Below are 20,146 nucleotides of genomic sequence, written 5' to 3'. Positions count from 1 at the left end.
TCATATTAATTGGTGTATAGTCATAATAAATTGAAAATCTATTTTAGGATAGTGACAAATAAAAGTGAATAGAGGGAGTACTATATAAATCCAAGAAAAAAAAAAGAAAAAAAAAAGGAAAAAGCTGAAAGTGTTGAAGTGTGAAAGAACAAAATCCAAAAGCCACGTCTGGAGGACAAAAAAAAAAAGCCACGTCTGAAAGAAAAGAATAAGAAAAGGCGAAACTGCAGAACAGAGCTTTGACTTTCCGGACACCCTCTCTAAAACCCAGGGGAGGGAAAACTACCTGAACTGAAAACGGTTATTTCTTTAAAGGTTTAGGGTTTCATCTCAAATCTTCACTGAACTGTGCGATCTTTGGCTCTTCACACACTCACACAGATTTCCCCATGAGTTTTGAACCTTTCTTGTTTGCTCCATTGCGTATTATTCATGGCTGACACCAGACGTTACCTTTCCAATCAACCTTTAGGTATTTCTTGCTTCTGTCTCCTGTTAAATTGTTATTCACACAACCTTAGTGGAAAAATGCGCTTTTATATGGTATAATAGTTTATGTTTATTTGATCAAGTTCAATTGCGCTCTTCTCTCACCACTTTCACTTTTCATTTCTCTTCTCTTCGTCGCTGATTCATACTCTTTTTGTTCATAAATGCAAAATAATCTTGTTGAATATGTGACTCTTGGAGTATTTAAATGTATTTGATCTAGTTCAGTTGTTTCTTGTCCAAGTTTCTCTTCTTATTACATTCACTATTTTTATTTTATTTTTTTTAATGGAAAAAAAAGAGTAATACAGATTTCCTTGTCGCAAAGACTTGTCCAATGTATTTTGTTTTTGCCTTTTTCTCAGTCTATAATCCCTCTGATGCATTTGTTCCATTATATACTGACTGAATAGTTCTGAAAATTTTGAATAAGTTCCGCTGCTGTGTTTTTCCTTCCTTCTTATATGTGCTGCTTGTTTAGATCTGAATAGATGTTAACTTGGTATGTAATGTTATATTATGCAAGTTTTGGTTTGGATTGGTAAAAACTCTTGAGACTAAGTCATCTTAAATGTATTTGGTCATACTGGTGGCATATCATTTATGATTTCTTTTCAGCTACATAGTTTTTAATATGTATATATAATTATGCATATCTAGTAGATCTCGAACAGGTACTGCAGGAAACCCAGCACCGTTGGCTTCGGCCGGCTGAAATCTGTGAAATCTTGCGCAATCATCACAAGTTCTACTTGACTCCGGAGCCCCCAGTCAGACCTCCAGGTTGATGATTATTACGTCCATCTATATTCCTGCATTAACATTTCTATGCGATAGATGTCAGGAAATCAATAATTTGACATGCTTCTCGTCCCGAAACAAATTGCAAGCTGTACTGAAAGTAGTGTTTTGGGAATTAGGAGATGTTCACTGATGGATCATGGATTTTCTTTTGCATTTAGTCAAACTAATGTAGCTTTTGGTTTTCAGGCGGTTCCTTGTTTCTATTTGATCGGAAAGTACTACGGTATTTCCGTAAAGATGGTCACCAGTGGAGAAAGAAGAAGGACGGTAAAACTGTGAAAGAAGCTCATGAAAAGTTGAAGGTGTGCTGTTCAATCTATTGTCCTTAAGCTCACTTGGTCAATAGCACTGCCCAATGTTATCAATGTTTAGCATTGGTGTTTTCCCTCTTATCTTCGTCTTGTCATTACCAAAGACACTTGTGTCGTGCTGGTGAATTTAGTATCTATTGGGTACATTTGCACCTAATAAATTGTTTTTTTGCCTATGTTTTTCTGATTACCCTTTTCAATCTGTAGTGCAAACAGGAGATTGATAATAAGGAGGTCATCCACATCTTATGATTTTATCACTTGGAAAGAATTATTTCCCCGTGAATTAGAATCTGTACATGTTTCAATCTTATGCTGGTCTCAGTGTAAATCAAGTGAAACAGCATTATGTTTCAGCTTGAATTGATTATTTTAATTGGATATGACTTCTTAGGCCTCTTAACATATTTACTGGTGCAAGTCAAATTGTGCGGAACAGATATGGAAGATTCATGTAGTCAACCCACTTAGTTTGGGATTAAGGCGTAGTTGATTCATTTATGAAGTCCAAAATCCCTGTCATCAGGTAACAATTTTTTAATGTATTGGGACCCAGAATTCCTTAAAGGTACCTTCCATGGTAAAGTTGAACAAGTAATATGGAAACTCATTATCTTAAAAAATATGGATATTTATTCAAGCTGCTCTTTGAGTTGCTAATTTCTTCTAAACAATACTGAAACCTTTATGACCAATTGAAGTCCAAACATAGTAATTTAGATGACTTAAATGAAGACTAGACGACCTAATTTTATGCAAAACGCTGAGAACTAACCTTTTTTGCACTTCGGATGTACTGTTGACTAGATTTTGACCAAGCTATTGTGCATGTATCATTCTCTTCATTCAAAACATCAACTTTTTTTTCTGATTGCAGGCAGGCAGCGTAGATGTTCTTCACTGTTACTATGCCCATGGAGAGAACAACGAGAACTTTCAGAGGCGAAGTTATTGGATGCTTGAAGAGTGAGTCTCTCTGCTGTATGATATTCTGTTAGCTTGTTCTGTGTTGTTGCTTTGATGTTGAAGACGTGTTTTAGGGGAAATGGTTATTGCAGAAATAGAGTATGTAGTTTGTTAATTACTTATCAGTTTCAATTTCTTTACTATAATTTTATTTTCCGGTGGTTCACCTGCGTCTGTTATGATGTTTATCAGTTATCTGGATATTCCTTACTGTGCATTTTATTGTCAAGCTTCGAAACATTAATTTGATTCCGTGCTATACTTTAGAGATAAAAGAATGAGAATGTATAGTATTGTTCTTCAAGGGATTTTTCAAAGGTTGGATATGTGGAGTCTCTCTTTGCTTTTTGTGGGACCTGGTAACCTTGATTCAGGCATGTTCCCTATATATCTCTATATTGGCTTTCCTTTGCAAGAGACTTCGAAATTAAAAGCTGATAGGATTGATTGCACAATTCTTTAGCCGAGGGTCTATCGGAAACAACCTCTCTGCCCTTCTAGGGTAGGGGTAAGGCTGCGTACATCCTGCCCTTCCCAGACCCCACTTGTGGGAATCTATTGGGTTGTTGTTGTTGTTGACTGATTGCCCACGGTGTGATTTCTTCTGAAGGGGTATTGAATGGTATGGAGGCTTCTGTTAGTTTTAATCTTGTATGGCTTCCCAAATGGTGGTTTGGACTTGGGCAGTCTGGTGTTCAAAAAGATTATTTTGTTGGAAAATTGTCATGGTGGTCGCCTTGAGAGCCAAAATATTTTTTGACTTACGTAATAGAATTTGAATTTTGTTAGAATACTTTGGAGGCAAGAATACATGATAACTTCACATATTGAAGTCGGTGGAGGTTTACATCCCGGTGGGCTCCTCATTCCTTCCCCTAGTATAAGAGGATTTGATTTCGGGTAAGCGAGCATAGACTTTGATTCTGATAGAGTTTTGTTGGGTCCAAACGCACGCGCAAGTGTACATGGTCCGCAAGTAATAAAGTGTAGAAAGTATCATTCCCACGAAGACTTAGTTCGTTCCCACGAAGACTTGTGATTAATTATCGGCTAACTCAAGCTAACTACAAATTGTCTATTCAAGGGATTTTCCGAGAAATGATTGTGATTTTTGCTTAACTAAAACTACTACGAAAATTAACAAGCAAGCAACGAGACAAGGATACAGGTAAAGCGCACGAATAACTTTAGGAGCAAATTCAATGATATCATAGATATTCTAGGGTTATGGGATTACTATCTATCCTGTTGAGTTTTCTAGTTGAATTAACTACTTGATCTATCTGATTTGTTGACTAACAAGGTTTATTTTGCTCGTGAGGTTCTTTCGATGCCTTGCTCGCCTATTCAAACCAACCTAATACTATACATTTATAGAATGAGAATTAACTAGAACGCATATGTATTCCCACAAGAATAACCAAGTAAGACAATTTGTATATGTGTATCCTAATCACGAATCTATTCTCCGATGCCCGGATTCAAGAACTTACTCTATTAAATCCTATATGTAATCTATAGTTCCCACTTTTGAGTTTAACTATAAACTCATAGATAGTGTTCTACTATTAGCTATGCAGTAAAATTATTAAGAACAAAGATTGAATAACCAAATCACTCAACAACCATTAAAAGTCAACAATCAAGATTCAAGAACTACCCGTAACCCCATAATAAGAGGGGTTTTAGCCACTCATAGTCGTATGAACAATCACAAAAGTGTTTGAAAACATAAAACTACAAAATTAGGGAAAGAGATGAAGGATGCGATGATTTCGTGCTCCAAGTGTGTTTCGTAGCTCTTCTTGCCTCCAAATATGTCCAACCCCGTCCAAAACGAGTTTAGGGGTATTTATCTGTGAGGGTTGGAGTGTCCTAATCCAAAATCAACAAGGAAACCAAGTTTTCTTGGACACGGGGACGACGACGTGAGGTGACGTTTGGGGCGTTGCTTTTTCCTCTCTAGGCGCCATGATTTTCTTAAAGGTTGTGCAAAAGCAAAAATCAAGTAAAAGAGATCAGAAGAAGTATATTCCCTAGCTCATATTTTAGTGCAAGGGCTTTTGACAACAATTCATGTGCTTCATAGTTATATACAATGATTATTCTTTATGTTGAAATCCTATAGTCTCTAGAGAAAAAGAATGAAGGCGAAGATATTAAAAACAATATCCAATGTTCTTAGTATTGATATGGTCCTTTATAGATTTTGACAGAGCTTTTGTTCTTGATTTGCTTTTACAGAAAGTTGGAGCACATTGTCCTTGTGCATTATAGAGAAGTAATAGAGGTATTTCCACATTAGTTTAATCATTTGGTGCTTTCTGTATGTCTGTTTAATCATTAGGTGATTTATATATGTCTTTTTCGAGATAGTTGCTGTTTGTTAATTCTCTTATTCTACACTTAATATCTATTTTCTGTTTTATATAATCCTGCATCATATATCTCTGCATGCATTTGTCTGTGTTCTCTACTTTGTAACTTTTGGAAGTGATATCCATGTGTTATCTGGCGAATGTAATGGATTCATTGTATTCTTGTTTATAGACCCTGATATGAGAATTAAATATTTAGGGTAGAGGAAAGGGGAATATAAGATGAATATATTCAATAACCTAAGTTGCACGGATTGTTCAAAATCCCTCCCGCACCCGAAGAAAATCTGAAGAAAATTGCTCAAAAAATAATCTGCCTCGAAAACCAAACCTGTCTCGACGGAACCGGAATGAGTTTGTGTTGCAGACAACCACCAAGAGAGAGAAAACTTGGCCTCTTTGATAAAAACGGAACCCTAGTGCTGCGAGGGAGATAGCTCACCTCAAAATGCAACAATGGCTTTGATACCATGTAGATTTTTGAGAAGAAGAAAAGACTTCTTGTATTTCTATGTATTTCTTACATCCCTAAGATAAGATATTTATACACTAGGTCCTATGACTATTTTAGGAAAAAAAAAAATTACAATCAATTACAATGAATCAGAGTAAAATCAAATCTCAATCAGAATCAAATCTTTCCTAATAATTAAGCCAATCAACATTATGTAAATAACCTTAGTCCCACATGGAATAGGAGTAGAATATGTAATATGTATAATTATAAATAGGGATATTGTAAAACACTTAGTAGAAGATCAATAATATATTTTTTTCCGTGCTTTCTCATAATTAGGAAGTCCTGCGAGTGTAAGGACTAGAAACATCTTCTATCGTTGTTCTTGTTGCTTTTCAATACTAGCAGAAACTGGCAGTAACTTCTCAAATTCCTCCATGACTGCCTGTACTTGTCCTAAGTAGACATATCCAATTCATGTTTCTTTAAGTTTGTCATTTGCGACATCACATCATAGAAAAGAGAGATATGTCATTAACTTATAAAGTGCGAGCCTTTTCCCAAACTAAATGATATGTCTGGATGGACGAAACAAGGGCATCAGCTTGGAATTAATAGACCGCCACAAGATACTACATAATTGAGCATCGATCTTTTCCCAAAGTGCTTTGGCCTTTTCATCTCCCTCGCTAGCCTTTTTGGTTAAGTGATGTTGAACACCTTGACCTTTATACCACAATTCAACAGAGGAAGTCCAAGCTAAATAGTTTGAACTTTCCATTAAGGGCTCTGAAGTAATCATGAAGCTTGAATTTCCAGAACCCGTGTTTTTAAAACCAAATACATCAAATCCAAGAGACATGGTTATACCAAATAGCAAAGACAAGTACGAACAACAATAATCTCACCAGAACAGTGAAGAGAAAAGGGCCGGAATCTGGAGAAAGTCATCGGAAAAATAGAAAATTGGTTGGAATTTGGTTTAAATTTGATGGGTAGGCTCGGAATTGAAGGGAGAACAAGTTGTCGTGAAGAAATTTTTTCAAAAAGTGGCCGGAAACTGCCTCATGTGCCGGCTCGTGACGTCGGAACCTCGCCGGATAATTTTCTTCCGACGACGCGTGAGTTCACGTAGGGGGTGGGTGGGTTTTGCTAGAGATTTTTTTGTGGGTTGGTCGCCGGAGGCTAATCTACTTTGTGATGGTATTGGTTTTTTCACAACATTGAGAAATAATGATTTTTCTTGCGGAATTTATGCTTAGTGATAAATCTCTCACGACTGCTTTGATACCATGTGAAAAAGTACGGGAAAAAAATATATTATTGATCTGTTCAATTATAATACAATGGGCTCTATTTATACAATACATATCCTACTCCTATTCTATGCGGGACTAGGTCTAATTATCTATTAGGCAAAAAGGCCTCGTAGCCACTTGAACTTCCACTGGTTTGTCATCCCGGTAAATAAACTTAGAAAAATCCCATTTTAATAGCTTAACTCAATAGAATGAGCATTAATAAACATCATTGACCATTGACCAAGCTTATGTGGCAGTGGTATAACTGACGTGGCAAAAGTGCGTGCCTATCACCATCAAAAAGCGCGTCTATGTGATGGTTATGATTTACAAAAAAATACTTACTAAATAAAACAAACATTTTAAGTTTTTAACTAAAAGGAAAAAGTTAAAATAATTTAAAAAAAGCTTTAATTTAATTCTTTATTTTTCTAGGTTCCCCCCATCTCCCCTCCCCACCCCCTCCTTCTTCTCCCTCACTCCCCCTTTCTTTCACAGTATTCCCAGATTCCCCTCCCCTCCACTCTTTCTGTCCCCCTTCCCCTCGCCCTTTTCTTTCACAATATTTCCCAGCACAATTTTTCCGTGACGTCCTTTCCCCAATCTCCTACTTCAGACCTCATCGATTGCAAAGTTTTTATCTTTTTTCTTATTGAACGCTAAACTAAAGTTTATATGGTGGCGGAATGTGGATTGGTTGGAGTTTTGAGTTATTGATGTTGATGAATTTTGTTTTCATTATTGAATTTGGGGTCTTTCAGAGAAGGTTTGGGAACAAAATAATGGACACCTGCAATGGTACATGTCATATCATTAATGAGACTATTAAGAAAAAATCAGTTGTACCTGCTTTGCTCATTCTTCTTCTATTGATTGTCTTGTCTCTAATTTTATAGGAATCAATTCGATAACCTTGCAAAATTTATTTTGGTTTCCTATTATGAGGGGTTTAGTCTGAGAAAACATTTTAGCTGCTATGTTTGTTGGACTTCATAATTAATCGGGATTTTGGAATGTGTTCAAAGAAAAATCTTGATATTATTTAGGCAAAAGAAAAAAGGCTGTGGATATTTAATGGAGAGTCTCAATTCTGTCCATAAATTCGTAAACTATAGAAGTTGAAATAATAGCTCCATTTTGTAGCAGCAATGTCAAATTCATAGAGAGTTGTGGAAGGGCTGACGGAAGCCCGCGGGGTTTTTTGGTTGGGGGTGTGGGGGGGAGGAAGGGTTGAATTTGGAGTTCTTTTATATGTAAAATAAAAATAAATGTCATTTATCTGATGTGGATTTATTAATACTTATTCTATTGAGTTGAGGTGTTAAAATGACATTTTCCTAAGTTTATTTACCGGAATGACAAATCGGTACAAGTTCAAGTGGCTACGAGGCCTTTTTGCCTATATATTATTTACATAACTATCTAACACAAGAAAGGAGGATTTCATTCTTAGTAGACAGTGTATTGTTGTTTTAAAAAGCACGCACCCAATTTACGTGTATTCATGTGAATAGTAATCAGTCAGTCAATCTTTAAAACATCGCAACGTGCTATTGAAGATCAGGAGAAGTGGTCAATAACAGGAGAGGTATTAGATTCATTATGCTATACAAGCGTCTTTTTCGTCTTGCTCATATGTTGTAAAAGATCCTTTTGTTTGTTTATGAAGTAGGGTGATTGCTTAGCTAATCTAATAATTGCCAGAATATTTTGTTCACTTAGTTGTTCTAAGCAAATATCTACCGTTAAATATTAATGATATATCACAAAGTTATTGCATAGAGTACACCAATGCCTTTTCTGTATGTTTATAGTAATTGGGGAAAATTTATTCAGCAAATCAAATCACCTGTTTCTTTTGTTTTCTGGGAATGAATACAGGCAGTTATTGTGTGGTATGTGGCAAAGAGGCTTATTATGAGATGTCTGTGAATCTTAGTCTCTGTCATGATAAGTTAAAGTATTAATGATATGTGCCATGCAGAGCTACAGAGTAGGTGCCTCCCGTCTGCAACCTATTCATCCAGGTCAACTGCTTGAAAATCCTAGTTCCTCGCCTTGCTTTGTGTCTGGCCTAATAGTTCAGGAATCTCATACATCAAGTCCAAGCTCAGTTGACTGGAAAGAACAGGCACTCTCTTCTGAGCTTTATACTGGCGATTCTAAAGGAAATGAAGTGAACCCCTTGCTTGTTCCTGCAAGTGGTCATTTCTTGCCCATTACCTCTTCTTTCAGCACAGAGAAACCAACAGGTAATTTCCTCTTTGATGCTTCCGTTAATTCATAATGTTTGTATGATGAAACTTGTACAGTATTATAGCACTTCACAAAGTTCTTACATAATACAAACTAAAAGACCTTGCTTTGTCTTGTCAGGACTTGTGGAGTTCTCGAGGGACAACTTTCAGCTCAATCCACAATTTGGCTCATTCGTGTCTATTGACGCTCAGAGCTCAGACAGAAATTTAAATGTTACACTACAGAAAAAGTTCTACTCAGGATACCTTAATGTGGCTGATTTGCTGTCCAGTAAACTCACTTATGCAAGATTAGATGGTGGTAGAGCTGTTAAAGATGTGGCAAACAGCAGAAACAGATTGACAATTACTTCTGGGGAAGTACTTGAGGTACTATATTCTATGCTGTAGATATATTCATGTAGTTATTGGTAGCTCTCTTGTTTGTTTTTCTTTCAAGGAGAGTGGCAGCGCGATGTTGAAGGTATTTTGCAAGAAGTGAAGGCGCGGGAAAATATTATTAATATGCATAACATAATTGTCTAACATGGAGTCCTATTTATATACAAACTTTACACAAGACCTAACACCTATTTTCCAATGTGGGAATACGTATACAACATATACGCTATCTAACTCTCCTTCTCAAGCCGGTGCATATAAGTCATATGTACCGAGTTTGTTACAGATGTAACTAATACAAGAAACAGTGAGGGACCAGTGACACTTATAGTCATCCTGTATTTTTCGAACCAAAAATACCAACCACGAGAGACATGGTTGGATTTAAGAGAGTTCTAACCAAATATAAGCAAATGACAACAGAATGTAGCAACAAAAAAAAAAAAATGATAAAAAAAGAATCTGACCAGATGATATATTTCAGAAAATAAAATCAGATTTTACTGTTAAACTTCCCTGAATAACTAAACTGGTAAACTGGAGATTCCAATCCAACCCTTGAGAGCAAGTAAAGATCAGAGATGTCGCCGGTAAAGTAAAGAAACCACTGGAAACCGAAGCTGGTAGCCTAAAGACGATGTTCTGGTAGCCGGAATGAGGAGCACCTAGATGGGTGGCCTCGGAATGACCTCACGAACACAGCAGCAGGAAAAACTCGTCGGAATCTGGCCAGAACACTTCGCCAGAACCCTAGCTTCTGCCGGCACGTGAGAGCGCGTGGGATGCCTACTTCCAGAGAAGCTGACTGGGGTTTGGTTGCCGGAGCTTCCCAAATCTGATGGTGGTGTTGGTTTACGAACAACATTCACCCAAAGTGGGATGACGCAAATCAGATCTGAGCAGTCACCGGTAAGACGCATGGCGATTGACTTTTCTGTCCCGGATATTTCTCGCTGCTGTTCTGGTACCATGTAAGAAGTAAAGGCACTGGAGAATATTACTAATAAGCGTAACGTAATTGTCTAACACTGAGCCCTGTTTATATACAAATTGTACACAATACATAACAGCTATTTTCCAATGTGGGACACTAAGTATATGACATATCCACTAACTATCTAACAGTATTAAGGGCAAGTCAGATTTTGTAAATTGGTAAATTCTTGGTATATATCTTCAATACAAATGTGCTTAGTTGCAGCTGAGCTTCTCTTTTATGTAGACAAGGTAGTCGAGAAATTTTCAGTATTTGGTCACTGGTTTATCTGTAGGACTAACATGACCAAACACAATTTCAGTTTTTTATCGTTTGCCATAGGCTGGTTCTGATACCATACCCATAAAAGGTACTAGATTTTATATTTATAAAGTAGATATTGTATGAAAGTATTCCTTTAAAAGATATTATACCAAAGTATTTGACATAAAGGTATCCAATCTTCTGTTGGCATATCTTGATTTTGAATTATTCTTCTGATATTAAGATACATTGCAATGGGATCCAGTTCTTGAGGGTCTGCCTCGTTTAATGTTGGTGATGCAAACTCACTTCTAAACGTGACTCTGGAAATTTCACCTGCTCCATTTCTAGCTTTCTTGTCTGGTTTTCTAAAATAAAGTGCTACTAACCTATTATGGGCCACATTAACACTGAAATTATCTTCTATTTTTTGCTCAAAGGCTTGAAGTTGGGTTCTTAATTCAGTGGCGTGCTTTTGGTATTAGAGTGTTGATGTGCTATGTGGTTATTATAAGCATGCCGTTTAATGCTACTACCATTTTTGTTTATCGTAGGAGAATATCCATCTAGCTCCAGCTCAGATACAGAACATTTCTAGTTCTCAGACTGTTGTTACTCCTGATGCTGCAGTTCAAAATAGTTCCTTAGAAGGTAGACTCAACAGTGATGAAGCTGGCAGCCTAAAGAAACTTGATAGCTTTGGCAGATGGATGGATAGAGAGATAGCTGTAGACGGCAACGAGTCATTGTTGGCCTCTGATTCTGGCAACTATTGGAACACCCTTGATAATGGGGATAAAGAAGTTGCCCGTTTATCATGTCACATGCAGTTGGACACCAACTCTTTAGGCCCTTTTCTATCCCAAGAGCAGCTGTTCAGTATCTCTGATTTTGCTCCTGATTGGGCCTACTCAGGAGTGGAAACAAAGGTAAACTTACCTGATCTCATAGAATGGTCCGTTCTCATTCGTAACTTTGAAAATCCAAGAAGACATATTGTATTAGTTATAGATGTTAAAATTCAGATAAACGGCTATATTTCTCTTCAGGTTTTGATCATAGGTACCTTTCTTGGCCATGGGAAGCATCCTACTTCTCAGAAATGGAGCTGTATGTTTGGTGAAGTTGAGGTCTCTGCAGAACTTCTGACTCAGAGTATCATTCGATGTGAAGTTCCTTCTCATTCTCCTGGACGTGTTCCTTTTTATGTAACCTGCAGTAATAGGTTAGCATGCAGTGAGGTGCGGGAGTTTGAATATCGTGAAAAATCATCAGAACTAGCTCTTGCCCTTAGACCAAGTGATGAAGTGCGTCTGCAAGTGCGACTAGCTAAATTGCTATATTCAGGCCTGAATAAAAAATTCTTGGATTGCTCTAGCACAGATTGTGAAAGAGGTAAATTGAAGACTCTGCTATGTTCTTTGAAATGCAACATTGGAAATGCTTCTGAAAGTTTAGAGGACTTACTTGCCATTATTGAAGGCAATCACATCAACTTTAGAGATACGTTGATTCAGAGTTTCATGAAGGATAAATTTTATGAATGGCTAGTCTCTAGAGCACATGAAGAAGATAAAGGTCCAAATATTTTGGATGACGAAGGACAAGGGGTTATTCACTTAGTCGCTTCTCTTGGTTATGAATGGGGGTTGGTTCTATTAACTGCTGCTGGTATTAATCCTAATTTGAGAGATGCACGTGGTAGGACAGCTCTCCACTGGGCTGCACATTATGGAAGGTGAGTGCATCAATAATTTGTATCTGGCTTATTCTTTCTCAAGATAGGAACCTTTTAGTGTGTATGACTTAATGGGTTCACTGCTTCTAAGTTTCTTCTTTCTCCATTGTACACCTATCAAGGCTACGTAGTTTGTAAGGTGGGTCCAACCCAACCAGCTCCCTCCTGTTTGAGGAAAGAATATTCCTCTTCCATTAAAGGCTAAATTGTTGTTTAGTTGTATGTTTCCCCTGCGCCATAAATAATTGAATATTCATGCATTTATCAAAAAATATAATAATAATAATAATAATAATAATAATAATAATAATAATAATAATAATAATAATTGAATTCATATTCGATAAGTTATCTTTTGATTCTATAGTATTCCCTGTCATTTTATCATGCATTTGCGGTTGAAATTCATCTCGAATAAGTGTGAATTTCAAACCTATATTTGTGAAGAGGAAAAACTTCGTCCGAGTCCCGAGAATTCTACCACAGAGGCTTCGTGACTTGTGAGGGAGCTATGTCCTGCATATACTGATATTTACTTGAAAAGTTGAATTATTGATAATAAAAAAGAAAAATTATCTTAACTTGCAAGTCTTACAGAAGATTGATGTACACTTAAAAGTCATTCATCTTAACTGTTGTATTAATGATCTACTTTAGGGAGGATATGGTTATTGCACTTGTCAAGCTAGGTGTAGCTGTTTGTGCTGTTGATGATCCAACTGCTGCATTCCCTGGGGGACAAACAGCTGCTGATTTGGCTTCTAGTGGAGGTCACAAAGGGGTTGCTGGATATTTGGCAGAATCAGAGCTTACTGCTCATCTTCAATCGTTGGCTATCAATAATAATGCTCTTGACAGTATTTGTGCTGGGCTTGAAGCTGAAAAGGCTTTTGAATCTGCAGCTCAAGAGGTTGTTCCTTTGAATGGAACGATACATGATGATATTTCCTTGAAAGGATCTCTTGCTTCTGTGAGGAAATCAGCTCACGCTGCAGCATTGATTCAAGCTGCTTTCAGAGCCCGTTCATTCCATCAGAGGCAGCTTAGGGAGAGTAGAAATGATGTTTCTGAAGCTTCAGTTGACCTTGTTGCTTTGGGCTCCTTGAACAAGGTCCAAAAGGTGAATCACTTTGAGGACTATTTACACCCAGCTGCCATAAAAATCCAGCAGAAATATCGTGGCTGGAAGGGGAGGAGAGAATTTTTGAAGATACGCAATCGGATAGTGAAAATACAGGTAAATTGAAATGTTTGTTCTTTTCTTTTTTCCTTTTTTATGTGTCAGCTAATAAGTATGACTTTTTGTTTAAGTTTTTGCTTAGCCAAGTTTAAGTTATGGCTTAGCTAAACTGGCTCTTTTTATATATTTCCATTGGGAGTGTCCCATTCTTTTACACTCTCTAGCTTTCAAATAGCCTTATATTATTTTCGAGTTGACCTATTATAAACTTATTTATAAATGGGTATTAAGCCTGTCAACTTCACTATTCTGCTTGTTAGTGCTGTATAGTAACTAGCTTTTCAATGAGAAGTAGAAGAGTATACTGTCTGTAAATGTAGTTCTTACAAAAAGCTGCATGAGAATGGTCAGAAGTTATATATCACAGAGTGCAAGTTGTTTTTCTCTCCCTATTTATCAAATAATTTGGCTTTTGCTTAAACTGATACATTGTGCATAAAGCCTAAGATTGTCTGTGTAGCTGGATGCTTTAAACAAGATGTGCAGATGATGATGGTTAGATTGCAACTGCTATCATCACTTTCGAACCCTGTGAATAACATCACTTCAGCCCTCTAAATAAACTAGCATTTATATATTTGAAAGTTCACACTAACTTGTGTTGGACTTCTTGTAAATCGTTGATGATTGAATTAAAGAGTTCTTTTAACGTCCACTCTGAATTTAGTCTAGACAACCTTTAGATCTTCAATGTTGTATTTAATGAGGTATTGACTTTCATTTCACTAACTTTAATTGAATTCTGGAATCAATTTTTCTGAATCATTAATAATTTCACCACCGTCAGTGTGCAGTTAAAAATATTTTACATCATGTTATGATTTTCAGGCTCATGTACGCGGACATCAAGTTCGTAAGCAATATAAAAAGTTTGTTTGGTCGGTCAGTATAGTTGAAAAGGCCATTCTGCGTTGGAGGAGGAAAAAACCAGGATTGAGAGGATTTCAGCCAGAAAAAACTAGTCAGAAAGAACTACCTGAGTTTGAGAAGAACGACGAGTATGAATATCTAAGTATTGGTCGAAAACAGAAGTTTGCTGGAGTTCAGAAGGCTTTGGCAAGAGTTCAGTCCATGGTACGTCATCCAGAGGCAAGAGACCAGTATATGAGGCTGGTTGCAAAGTTTGATAGTTTTAAGGTGAGTCTAATCTTTAGGTAGGAGAATTTAGAATCTAACATCATACAATCCACCTCTCGTAATAATGCAAGGAACTGGGATGTTACAATCTCTGTCTCAGTAAAAAGCATATTCAAGCCAGCAATAACTGTTGCTATGATTCACTGCTTAATAGATTCTTTTTACGTGTCAGTGGCATTGAATTATTTTAGTTTAAACAAGCTACATATGCTCTCACAAATAACAAATGGTCTTATACTATTGCTAAAATAAAGAACCATATAGACACACACATTATACTTGTATTGATCATACTGTTGATTCATTTTTTTGGAAGAGCATTTACATATGCAGAATATACTTGTTTTGATCTTATTATCTATTCTATCATTCATGACATGATACATCTCTTGCATGTAAATCCACTTCGTACAAGGAGCCTATACCTCTATGTAGGTTGAAGTCCAGTACTCCGTGCTTGTATATCTAGTGATGAAAAAAAGACGTGGGTTTCTTACAGCAGACAAACCTAAAGCTAATGTTCTCTTAAATACTTATTCGTGGAATCATGTCCATAACTTGTGATTGTCACCTTAATTTTGCTATTTGCTACAAGTGCCCGTGACCAATCAACTGTATTCAAAGCTGACTGACTTTTGTTTATTTCTGCAGTTGGATGATGGAGGGAGCAGTATATAGGTTTTCACCAGTTTAGCTTTTCAGTTTACGAGCAAAGGCACTCTCCAACTATTTTGTAGACATGCCCATTAACCACACCAAAATGTACTATTTTGAGTTTATTCTAGCCTAACATGAAATTTAGTCATCTCGAAGAGAAAGGAGGACAATGTACATTGCATTTTCTGCTGTTGTAATCACACCCAGTTCCCATTAGGATAGCATGGATGAAATTTAGCATTTCAAGAGAAATTGTATAGCTAAAGGAACATGTTGGTCGCATTTAGGCTGAATGCTAATAGATGCCATCAACTGACCATAACTGGGAGCATAAGTAAATGTGTATCATGTTAACAGTGTGGATATTTTCTTGCATCAAATGTAAATACTTGCCTACAATGTACATAACTTTTATAAGGTAGTTGGAATATGATTGTCCGAAGTTTTGAAACTACTGCTGGCCTTTGTTCTTGCTACCATCTGAAAGTTGTTACCTTTCTCTGTTTTTCGTTTCCACTCTTTTTCGCTAGGAACTCATGGCCAAAGCAAAATGTGGTAAATTGTATTCTTACTGTGCTGGAAGTCATATGGAAGGTATTGAAATAATTCTGCAGGCTGCAGTATAACTTCGACTCCAAGGAAGGGTTTTTGCCACATGGAAGGTATTAGAATAATTTCTGCAGGCTGTGAATTACTTCACCTTCAAGGAAGGGTCGTAGGTGGTGGCATAAGCAAGGAACATGGTCCGATATCTTGCTCCAAAGACTAGATTAAATATTTACTTCCACTCTATCGATTATGAATAATAAAAAATAAAATGTTCAAAGACAGTTTCCTCGTAAAATAGCACGGACTAGCCAGCTTTCGGACTGATAATTTTAAAATAGTCAGCGTTTGCAAAGTCATTGAAAAATAGCCATTATTTTGCCGCATCACGGAAAGTTACAGCATAATATACTGGAGAATGGTGCATCTGTGTATGAACTTCCAACATATTATGCTGGAACTCCAACAGGCGAAAAATTTCAGCATGATATACTGGAGATTGGAGCACTTGTGTATGAACTTCCAGCATATTATGTTGGACTGATATATTATACTAGAACTCCAGTATATTATGCTAGAATTCCAATATATTATGCTAGAGTATATTCCGGACTTTCGGTTAAACTATTATATTTTATGTAATGAAGGGTTGAACTTAGTTAATGATAATATCTCTAGATATAGATCTTGAAAACACGGATAATATAAGACAAAGTCAGTGAGAGATTGAAGATAACACTTTTGATATTCCAAAAGGTATGAACAATAATGGAGGAGTAACTAACAATAAATAACAACAAATGACATTTAAGTAAATAGAGGGAGTGATTCACCCAATAATGAATGAGCTAGATGATTGTTCCTCCTGACAATGATGAGTGACAGACAAATCCTGAATGTTCGAACTATTTTGGAATAGTGTGAGTAATAATACTGATGAAAATGTAAAGTTTGTATCTTTGCTAGAGAGAGAATCTTCTTATGAAAAGTGTTCTTATCAAGTGAATATCACATATCCCCTATCCCATTATCTCCTTTTCTATTTATACAAGACATGTCTCTAATAAAATCTAATAGTACAAGTGAAGAGAATATTCACTAGAATATTTTTTTTAATATCCTATTTCAAACACTCGCCGTTACTGTTCTTTACACAATGCTCGACCTTGGTCATGGTTGACATCTCGGCCACGAATCATGTTGCTTCCTGCTCGACCTCGACCGACTCTTTCCTTAATGCCATATTACGCTAAATATCCTTGAGGCAGATTTTGGCCTATACAGTTTTGGAACGAGGATTATGAGCTCCTCGGAAATTGTATTTGCGGACTGAGAACAAATAGTCGTAGGAAGCGCTCGCGATTTGCTGCTAGATCTCTAGTAGGTTTCAAAATGTGTCTCCATTTCTGCAACCCCATGCAGTGTTGCAATCAAAGTAGAGGCAATTTCTTGTTAGATGTTTAAACTTTACTGGGCTTAACAAACAGTTGTATTCTCTATTTGGAAATTAAGTTGTTAAAGCTTTGTGTTATATGTCATGGTTGTTAGAAATTTACCGTCTCTTCTAGAAACTTTTAGTGTGACCCACATATAAGGTAATAAATTATTTACCTTGTCTCCCAAAGGAAATAATATATCAGATAATATTTGTAGTTGTGCATATATGATAGTTTCTTTGATGGAAAGAAATTACCATATATTAGGAGTCCCTAGGGTAATTATAATTTATGGAGAAGTCCCTAGGGCTAAAGTATTTGCCTAAGAGTCCCTACCCTATCTATAAATACGCCTGTGACTCCATCAGTCTGACATCCTACAATAGGCATAGGCTAGAAGGCTCTCTAGGTTTTCTGCTAAAGGTTTCAAAGGCGATTCCCTGCAACGCTTGAACAACAATGGCTGAAGGTACGTTCCTGTTAATATTCCGCTGCGTAGACTCTGTGTATGTGCTTAAGCTCAACATGTGGTATCAGAGCTTGCCTTTAGCTGTGTTGTTTGGTGTTCCAAAATAATTGTTGACGTCATATTTTACTCTTGTATCGATTAAGAGATTAGTCATATATAAGGAGATGTGTTGCTCGCACCTTTATAGTGCAATAGAGTATTAATATAATGTTTTTCAGTCATTGGTAGTATTTTGTTAAGAAAATTCTGTGTGTTATCTTTTACGATCGCTGCCGCATAGTGTTACTTCAAAAAGTTTGTTTTTCAACCAGTACTAATCTCATCTAGGTAAAACCCTTGTCTCTTTAAGTAGATACTAGTATACGTACCCGCGCGATGCGCGGATCGATTCAAAGAAAAAAAGAGCGAGAGAGACAATAGAAACATATGTATATATATTGCTTATTAAATTTAAAGATCGAATTCAAAAGAATTAAAATAAAAAATGAATAGATGAATTTATTGGGGTCAATATTGGAACCCAAGTATGATTCAAGACCAAATGACAATACTATTCTAAGAAAATTTCCTAGCTTAGATCAACCGTACAAACCTTTCCAATTGATGTGAAAATGTAAGAGGTAAAAAACTGATGCTCGATTTCTATCAAGATAGATATCATAGGCTAGTTTTTAATCCTTGAAAGTAATAAAATTAAGTTTTTCATCATGGTAAGATTCTTATTGTCCTAGATTCCGAGAGAAAAAAATTGACATATATTTAAGAAAGGGTTATTCCTTGTCAATTTAAAAAAGAAACTGTTTCGGCTTTGATATTTGCAATAATGTTGAGGTAAGTTTTCTTACAATCTCTACATGCCACTGGCAATCCAATTCCTCTTAATGAACGGAGAGTTGCTGTAAAATTTAGCTCTTTCAAAATAGCTGGTCTTGTAGGTGAAACCTTAGTTTTGGCTTGGAAATGTAAGTAGCCTGCATTTTATTGTATTCCTTACGGCAATATGACTACGACATTAATATATTTTCATTTCTACTTACCTATCTCTCTGTTACTGCTTGCTTCATGGTGAATTAGGTAGAAACACTAAACCAAACGTATAAAGCTTTACTTGTTAACTTTTCAAATATGTAACTTTTGGGTCATCACCTGTTTGTAAAATGAATTATGTGTTCCGAGGCCTTAAAAACCTCTTTCTGTCCCACCTCGATTTGCATGCGCAGTCCGGGCGCGTAGCTGGAAAGCTAATATGTGAAAATCTGTGAAAAATAGTAAATTTTGATTATAAAATGAATTAAGTTGACTTTGGTCAACATTTTGGGTAAGCGGACCCGGACCCGTGATTACGGTACCGGAGGCTCCGTAGGAAAATGTGGGACTTGGGCTTATGCCCAGAATCGAATTCCGAGGTCCCAAGCCCGAGAAATAATTTTTTTTAAAGAAAATTATTTTCTGAAATTATTTATGAGATTTGGAAATGAATTGTGATTAGAACTCAATGGTATCGGGCCTGTGTTTTGGTTGCGGCGCCCGGTACAGGTCTTATATGTGATTTAAGATAAGTCTGTGAAATTTGGTAAGAAACGGGCTTGAAACAACGTGAATCAGATCATTTTTGAGAAAATTGGAAATTTGAAGTTCTTAAGAAAATTTCATGATTTTAATGCTAAATTCCTAGTTGTTGATGTTATCTTAGTGATTTGAATACACGAGCGAGTCCGTATGATGTTTTTAGGTTGGTGTGCATGTTTGGTTTGGAGCCCCGAGGACTCGGGTGAGTTTTGGATAGGCCACGAGGTGTATTCTAAACTTGGAAAATTGTAGATTTTCAGTTGTGGCATTGCCTGGCTCGCAAATGCGAGATCGCAAATGCGAGAGGCATGTCGCAAATGCGAAAGGGGCCCAGGCCAGTCTATCCTCGCAATTGCGAGGGTTCTATCGCAAATGCGATTCCCTCCCTTTAAGCCAGTCGTCGCAATTGCGACGCATTCTTCGCATTTCTCACCTCGCTAATGCGAAAACTCCCATCGCAAATGCGAACATAGTAGGGGTCGAGGTTCGTAATTCCCATACCTGCAACCTACAGTTTTTATACTTAGCCGAAAATTAACCATTTTTCACATCTTTTCAAAATACAAACTCCTTAGGGCGATTTTTCAAGAACAACTCTTCTTCCAAATCGATTGTAAGTCAATTTTAACTCGTTTTCTTCAATCATTAACATCTTTTCACATGATTTCAACTCAAAATCAATGATTTTCATGAGAAAAAATTGGGCGTTTTGGGTAGAACCTACGTTTTTAAAAAATTGGGGATTTGGACCTCGATTTGAGATCCGATT

At 36.6% G+C, this 20,146-nt stretch overlaps 1 protein-coding gene across 4 annotated transcripts; it reads left to right on the top strand.

Moving 5' to 3' along the window:
* Positions 1-183: 183 nt before the first annotated feature.
* LOC107824677 (calmodulin-binding transcription activator 3) lies at positions 184-15,811 on the top strand. 4 transcript variants are annotated; one of them, XM_016651475.2, is made up of 13 exons: positions 185-472; positions 1,164-1,272; positions 1,480-1,595; positions 2,044-2,130; positions 2,482-2,570; positions 4,815-4,860; positions 8,691-8,958; positions 9,083-9,333; positions 11,140-11,514; positions 11,635-12,323; positions 12,981-13,560; positions 14,392-14,700; positions 15,352-15,811. In XM_016651475.2, exons 5-13 carry the CDS (start codon positions 2,560-2,562, stop codon positions 15,376-15,378), a joined length of 2,556 nt encoding a protein of 851 aa, XP_016506961.1. In that variant the 5' UTR covers positions 185-472; positions 1,164-1,272; positions 1,480-1,595; positions 2,044-2,130; positions 2,482-2,559; the 3' UTR covers positions 15,379-15,811. The 4 variants fall into 4 exon arrangements, with proteins under 4 accessions (XP_016506959.1, XP_075100389.1, XP_016506961.1 ...); XM_016651474.2 differs by having other exon boundaries at positions 1,999-2,130; XM_016651473.2 differs by lacking the exon at positions 2,044-2,130 and having other exon boundaries at positions 184-472; positions 1,153-1,272.
* Positions 15,812-20,146: the final 4,335 nt, after the last annotated feature.

The sequence above is a fragment of the Nicotiana tabacum genome, chromosome 22 (genome assembly GCF_000715075.1).
Source record: "Nicotiana tabacum cultivar K326 chromosome 22, ASM71507v2, whole genome shotgun sequence".
NCBI lineage: Eukaryota > Viridiplantae > Streptophyta > Magnoliopsida > Solanales > Solanaceae > Nicotiana > Nicotiana tabacum.
Note: the sequence above shows the minus strand (reverse complement) of the source record. Positions and strands in the feature narration are given on the sequence as shown.

What these genes read in the sequence shown, in the direction of transcription:
- LOC107824677 (XM_075244288.1), top strand. Translation starts at nt 433, where the DNA reads ATGGCTGACACCAGACGTTACCTTTCCAATCAACCTTTAG. An exon ending in CCTTTCCAATCAACCTTTAG is followed by an intron (nt 473 to 1,149) that starts GTATTTCTTGCT and finishes ATGCATATCTAG; the next exon opens with TAGATCTCGAACAGGTACTG. An exon ending in CAAAGTTTGATAGTTTTAAG is followed by an intron (nt 14,701 to 15,351) that starts GTGAGTCTAATC and finishes TTATTTCTGCAG; the next exon opens with TTGGATGATGGAGGGAGCAG.